Here is a 7971-nt window from a genome sequence, read left to right as displayed (position 1 = left end):
GGATGAACTTCCTGTTTTTAAGGTTCCATTCAAATATGACATATTTTTTAACTGTGGGCATTCCAGGTGTGCTCATGTGATGCATAAGTGGGGCTGCAAAAGGTTCCCACTCTGTAAGTGTGTTTGGATCTTCGCCAGTGTCACTGTGACTGTGATTTTGTTTTCTGATTTTTTTAACCATTTTTTTTGTCTTGCTGTCACCATATCTCTATATATATAAAAATCTCGTGTCACGGTGTTTGTGGTCGCACTCCTCCGAAATGGCTCGACCGATTTTTATGAATTTTTTTTATGTATATTTATTAGGTATGAGAATAGGTCAACAAGTATATTTCATATCGCTAGGTGATTAGGGTATCTCTATCCAGAATTTTTTTTTTTGTATTTTTTTTATTATTTGGCATTAAAAAATACTTATAACCCCAAATTTTCACTCTCCTACCCCCACCCTCCCATTTTTTAATCGCGATTTTATTATTTTTGTATGAACAAATTTAACCGTCGTTAGTATTTCAAATAGAACGAAATTATTTATGTTGTTGAATGACAAATGGCGCTACGTCCGAGAAGAATTCAAGAGAAGCGTCGCGTCATTTTGACATTTCATTCGGCATATCACAACGCAGTGGATGCAAAATTTTGTACGATTTATTTTAATTTATCTATTTTTGTGTGTGTGTATTACAATGTACAATGCCAGCAAGACGCAAGGGGGGCCATTTGGGCCGTCGAACGAATAAAGCAACAAACATGCGAACACAAGAGGCACGAGCTGAACGAAATCAACAACGACAATTGGAACGGAGCCAAGCGTGCCGGTTCGTAGTTAACACACGCAGAGCAAATGACTGACAACGCCAACAAGTACATTGAGCATTTACATCCGCTTCGTTCCTTCGCCTCGCATTCGAGTACAAGCCAGATATTGAATATTCCGCTCATCCGAAAGTGCTGATTGGTGCAATGGACAAAGAATGTCCCCATTGTCATGCGCTCAAATTCAAACATAGTCAGCCGGGATGTGTTGCGCATCAGGAAAAGTGCAACTACCAGAAATTGAGATACCACCAGAACCATTGAACGGCTTGCTTATCGGCACGGTTCCAGATTCAAACCTGTTCCTGAAATCCATTCGCACATTCAATTCATGCTTCCAAATGACTTCGTTCGGAGCAACAGAAATAGTTCACAATACTGCGGCAAATGGTCAACAATTCCATTCTACGTTCAAAATCAAAGGCCAAGTATACCACAAAGTAGGCTCATTGCTGCCAATGCCAAACGAACCACATAAATTTTTACAAATCTATTTCATGGGCGGTGAGGACATCAATCGTGTGGATGCACGTTGCGGCTACAATAACCTCAATTCGCCTAATACCAGGCGCATCGTCGGCGAACTGGTCGCCCTATTGAATGAGCACAATGAATTATTGAAATTCTTCAAAGCACACATGCACGAATTGCAAAGTGACAATCACGCTATTGTCATCAATCCTGATAAAACACCAGCTGGATAGCACGTGCATCGATTCAATGCGCCTGTTGTTGACGAAATTGCTAGAATCATGGTTGGCGACCGCACATCGACGCGAGAAATCGTGATTCGAAGAAGAAACAATAATCTGGAGTTCATCGCTGACACACACCGTTCATACGACGCTCTCCAATATCCGCTAATTTTCTGGAAGGGACAAGACGGATATTGCGTAAACATTAAACAACGAGATCCTGTCACAGGTAATTCATTCATTATGAACATCATTACTCATTTTGAATTCAGAAAATGAATGGTTGGTGTTTTTTTGTTTTTATCGGCGGTCATCGTCTACAGCGCTCCATTCCTCTTTCTATCATAGATCCCATCTCCACACACTTACGATACATTCGTTATTTTTTATTTAACAACCAAAATATTCACTAGAAATAATTTATATAGCAGAACAACGTTTGCCGGGTCAGCTAGTAAGTATATATTATACTTACTAGAGCTATTATAATTGAAAAATAGAATTACTAGGTAGGTACTTCTGTATGTTTTTATTTCTATATTGCACCATCCCTTTGTTAAATAAATAGATAGTGTAGGTACATTTAAATGTACTTATATTCTGTACATAGGTAGTGGCACAGGGGAGAAATTGCATTAAATTGTATCTTATTTTGGCACATTGAACAAATCCTATATAAATGCCAACTCTGATCTATAGGTCCTTTTAAACGTCAGTTTTGTTGTCCATTCAGTCAAGGTTTCCTTTTTGAGAGGTTTGACGATCAGTTTGGTTATCCCTTCAGTCTCAGTCAGGGCTCGAAATGATCGGAGCGCGCTGGTGCCCCATTCGGATTCATGGCATCCCCAAAAAGTCTGTGCTAAATATGCTATATAAAAAATTTAACATACTTATTTTTATAAACTTAAAATTACATAACTATAGTCGAACTTGGTTATTACGAGGAAGATGGGACTGACTATATTTGCTCGTTATAAGCGTTACTCGTTATATCAGAGAATAGGTATTTTTAAATGAGCGGTCACATAAGACAAAAAGTTGTAATTCAAACAAAAATACACAATTAGAATTTTTCCCCGAAACAAGCATGGCATTCATAAACTACAAAAGAAGTTGTTTATTGTAATGAACGCTGGTAGGTACCTACCGACTTCACAAACCTTGGAATTTTTACATGGAATTTCAACCATATGCATGGATACTTTTTCAATATTGTCGCCGAAAACACTAATTAGGTAGCTACTTAGACACTTAACTAGTGTTATAAACGTAATCCGACCCCGGCGGCATCCTGTCCGGTCGGATTTTATTGCTTAGGGTGGAAATGTTTTTAAACGATCGACACATTAACAGTTTTAAAAAAAATTTTGACGATATTTTAGCTCGGTATATCCGATAAGGAGCTCGTTATAAAAGTGAATAAATGTATGGAGAAAATCATAAACTAAAATGTCAACGAATGTTTCCTCGTTACATCCGAGATCTCGCTATGTCAGCCGACAGCTTGACTGAAACTGATCGGACAGCAAAATTGATCGTTTAAAAGCACCTTATGGCATACTTAAAGGATAGAAATTTTTTCGCTGCCGTTTATAGAGATGCTCACCATTAGTTTTGACTACTGTGAAGTTAGGTGCACAATAGCTATATAAAACATAATTGTTTGCATACTGTATCATGCCAATAGGGGCCCCAGTTGCTTTATATAAATGGTTAAAATCATTCTGTGTCAAACATAAAGAATGAAATCAGCTAAACGCATAATATGCTTATATTATCAATAATGGTTAACCACATAGATAGAGCATAGACTAATATTAACCCCATGATGTTATATTATTGTGGTACGAGTAAGTGTCTTCTTTGTACAGTAACTGCAGGGGCGGTTCTACCTCAAGGGTTCATAGGAACCATCGCCATATCGTTATCATGTCAAAAATACACGTCCATTAAAATAATTAATTAAATTAAATACGCCCTATTTCACGGTGACACCTATTTACAAATTAGGAAAGCTTTGGCGTCTATTTTTCACTGACCGAGGGGTTACTCAGGCCTAACCCGTCGCCACGGTACAAATCTCGTTCTGCAAAGGATGTGAATACATTAGCGTTAGTATACGCATACTGGAGAATGAATCAAATAAACCCCAGGTGAGTAAAAACGCTCGTTGTCTGTCGTTGATAGCTGATTATGGTAAGCCTATAATAATTATTATTATTAATCAACTTAATATTTTTAAGCACGCTTTTCAGATGTGATTTAGACGTATCGACTCAGATAGTTAGTTATATTATTTATTCTGAAAAATTACTCAGTTCCTCATTAATAAAATCATATTATTACAAGAAGCTTGGTACATAATGTATAATATGAGAAAGTAGGTAGGTATATATATTTAATAATTAATGGGTAAACCCCACCACCTAGAAAGTCATCGAACTGCCACTGAGTAACTGTTAAATTACTGACAGCAGCTTCCATTGTCCTTGATGGCATGCGCATGGCACATGAGGATTTGTGAAACAAACTTGTAGGTCATTTACCCAAATGCTTCGATTTGGATATGCCACCAATGCATTTTAGAAGTTGTTGCATGTGTTTTTCGATTTATCTAAAATTGCGGTACAAGAAGTGTTAAATTTAAGAGGGCTTTTTCTGCAGCTAGATATTTTTTTATACAATAATATTAATGTTTCAAAAAGATTTTTTATAGCTATATTTTTTTATTGATTTTTCACTTTTTTAAAATATTTTTTCAACGAATATCTGTATTATTCACTACTATATTACTACTATTACTATTCCAATCCCTAACCATACTCAAACAATTGATAGGGAGACAATAGTATAGTAGCATAATATGTTGTCATTATTTTTGCCACTACAATCATTTAAAAAAATTATCCTTTTTATAAGCTTGAATGCCGTTGTTTTGTAATGTTACACTCCCTTGTAGTATGTTTATATAACATGATAAAATAATCTCACGTGCAGAATGCAGTTCGCCGTATCACACTTCACCGTGAAATGTTGTACCGGAAATATATGGCGGTATATTAAAGACTGTCCAACCTCTCTGGGACGGAAAGTGCTGACATAAAATTTATGTCTAAATAAAACACGGTTCCTGTCGGTTTACACTTTACAGGAAGCCAGCAGTAAACAAATTTTGAAAATAGCCGATATACTGGATTATTTGTTAGGTTATTTTAGGTTAGGTTTTCATTCTTGAATTCATGAATTTTGCCAAAATCAGCTATGAAAATTGAATTAATGTTCATATTGAATCTAATAAAAGACCGTATGGCGTATAGTATTATGGTCATCTCTTTCCGATAAGAAAGCTCACGGCAAACTGTGCCACGGTGAAATATTATATGTACCATTTATATGTAACCGAAACAATTGGGTACGGAGGGTAATTTAAAACTAATAGAAAGTTAGTTTATATGGGGAAAAGGTGGATTAAAGTTTGAATAAAAATTCTCGTTGTGAATAGTTTATGAAATTTATTTTTGTAAGCAACTACATAAATATATCAATTTACTTTTCTTTTCATAGAGACATACGCCCATAATAAATATTTTAAACCTACGCTTTATAAAAATATTTATTGTTTTACTTAAAAAGTATAGGATACATGATTTATGCATATTTTTCGAAAGGAAAAATATTATTATAATATAAAGTATGCAAGAATCCATAATATAAAGCGATAATACTTTTCATTTTTTGGAGCATTCAATTAATTTCATTAGGTATATAAATTTAAAAATTAATTCTATACGCTAGTTTACAATGTATTGAATACAAATTTCATTTTTAGAATAACCACAGGCCACATAGCTGCAATCTAATGCAAAGTAATGCAACATGTAAATTTCTCAAATAATTTAAAACATAAAAGTCGGCAGTCAAGAGTCGACCCACTGTTTTTGAAATGGAGTTTTATCCATGCGTATCAGATTAAAATAAATCTTGAAATAGTATAATGCGTACAGAGTGAGGATTTAATTTTTTTATAAGCGTAGAAAAATGTTATAATCCAGCAAAAGACTGAATTAACCAATACAACATTTGGATCTTAAAAAAATCTTATTACTATGAGAATGATAACGTTGATACCATAATAAAGTTAATAAAAATAACAGGTATTTATATATTTAGTATGAAACAAACATTGAAATATCTGATTCACTGTTTATTTAAAATAAAACAGTACAATTTAGTAAATTTTAAGATTCAGCTTTCCACAATAATATATAGATGGCAATGATAAATTGATAACTTCATTTTTAAAATTGCTGAGGTGCATCTTTGGTTTATAATTTTTTCTATAATTCGTTTTCTATAATAGTTTATAATTCTTAATTATTGACATTTACGTCATGGTGCTGTTTGCGATTGAAGTATTACGCCACGCGTTTTTTGAATGCTGGCGGTATTACAACAGTTTTAGTTTCAGAAACGGCCGCAATAACATGTACGTCTCGATATAGAAGTTGAAGTCTAGTGAAGTAATAAATATAGTAATAATTGGTATAATATTGTCACTGTTCTGACAGAAGACACTAATTCGAAAAAATGACATATTGAGTTAGTTATACCAAAATGTTCCTTATTTCAAACTTACCGTCTGGAAACCTTCTTAATAAATAAACAGTCTTTATTTTAAAGTCATCCTTTTTACGATTACTTAATAATCCCACATGATAGACCATTTCAAACAGTTTAACAACTTCAAAGTCAAATTACTCAAAACTAGTATTCTCCAGTTAGTGTGTTCTGCCAGAACGGAGGCGATATACAAGTTTCATAAACAAACCCTAAAAAATTTGAAAGTGTTATGCTCACATTGATGTTCACTGTACTGGTTAGGTGTGTTTTTCGGTTTTTTTAGAGATAAATACACAATAATAATGTGGAGATAGGCCATTACCATTCCTCGAATTTAAAAAAATCAGTTTAGAGTTTTAAAAGTGATTTTATATTTTAAATTTTCATATTCTGCATCAATGAAAAAAGATTTGTCACAACAAAGAAACAAGTTATGTTTCTGAAGCTAAAAACAGCATCAAATTACATGACTCTTTGTTAAAAAAAACAGGATGCTTGCCTTTTTTTCTAGAAAAAATTTTCAACTATCAATTTATCAATATACCATGCAAGGATACATAGAATTACAAGTGCGTTTAATATTGGAAGCATTAAATATCATATTTTATTACCTATTATTATAAGTAATATAAAAATACTCATTGAGACCAAGACAAAAATACATTTTAATGATAACTTAATCTATTCTACAGACTTGGTCTGCGAATAGTTTAATGATCACAGGAGTTTCGGAATCATACCAGTCTATCACTCGCAGTACGATTCACATGTTGAGGCAACGCAGTTTCTTTTCAGGAAGTCTCTTGCTGAATTGGTAATTGTCAGAGGAGTTGGGCGGTGCGGGCACTTGAGGCTCCGGATCGCCGCCCAGTCTCACTAGGCACATCTTCAAAGCTGCCGCATGTCTTCTGACTATTCGCTCCAACGCAAACAGATGGTCGTCTCTGGCTCCCGGGATGTGTTCTCGCATAAATCTGGCTAACCGCAGGACGTACTCGGCGTTGTGGCCCGACGCTCCGCTGGTGTTTACGACTTGGTGCGCTATCGACTCGAGGGAAGCTTCTCCTAGCCAATGCCGGTTTCCGGGTACCGCCACGTATATGAGAGCTGGAATGGACGGTTCCGTGCCGGTCGGGTGGAAGAAGGCTTTGTGAACGACATATCCACCAAGGCGGCATTCCCGCTGTTGAAGGTACGGCAGAGCTGCGTCTCCGACGAACTCAAATGCTCGACCCCAAGTTACAGCCTGAAATAAAGAAAAAAAAATATTAAGCAAAACTTGAATTTTTAAAAATAATGACGCACTTTGCTTGAAGTGAAAAACAGATTTTGTTTCTCTCTTCAATTATTTAAGTTAAGAACGTCAATAAGATAGTAGTAATATCGCATTGCCATTGTTACCTAATCCTCACAGTTAAAGTGGAATTTAGTACCTGTACATAATATGCATGAGGTAAATTCAGCGTTTACTGTAGGTAGAACAGTAGGCATGCAGAAGATTAATAACATAAATAAATGGTAAGTACTACTTTACTGGATTTTGAATTTGCCCTATTTTTAATATACTTTGGTTTCATTAAATAATGTTTTTTTCTAAAGTAAATAATTCAATTAATAAATTAAGAATTATTTTATTGATATTGATACAAGGTATGGGTATGTATTGTGTAGAGAAGAAATGACAGGTAGTATACCTGATATACTTTTCAAATCATCAGTTGTCGGATAATTACCAAAATTATAAAAAATACATTTTTTACAAACGCGATTTGGTTTGTATCTAGGGGCGGCAGGTTATATGAAAGTATGGTGAAGCAGGCTAGTATGGTAAAAAAGTATG

At 34.7% G+C, this 7971-nt stretch overlaps 1 protein-coding gene across 1 annotated transcript in view; it reads right to left on the bottom strand.

Annotated features, from left to right (window-relative positions):
* Positions 1 to 5005: 5005 nt before the first annotated feature.
* Positions 5006 to 7971, bottom strand: part of LOC147065620 (glutathione-specific gamma-glutamylcyclotransferase 1) — a 52344-nt gene continuing 49378 nt past the window's right edge. Inside the window, exon 3 of the mRNA XM_085956651.1 lies at positions 5006 to 7377. Coding sequence (XP_085812777.1) covers positions 6895 to 7377 — 483 coding nt within the window. The 3' untranslated portion in view covers positions 5006 to 6894. The remainder of the gene's footprint in view (positions 7378 to 7971) is intronic.

The sequence above is a fragment of the Rhyacophila brunnea genome, unplaced genomic scaffold, assembly GCF_057557595.1.
Source record: "Rhyacophila brunnea isolate RB1 unplaced genomic scaffold, BYU_Rbru_1.0 scaffold_6, whole genome shotgun sequence".
NCBI lineage: Eukaryota > Metazoa > Arthropoda > Insecta > Trichoptera > Rhyacophilidae > Rhyacophila > Rhyacophila brunnea.
The sequence above is the reverse complement of the archived record's forward strand: the minus strand, read 5'-3'. Positions and strand labels throughout refer to the sequence as shown.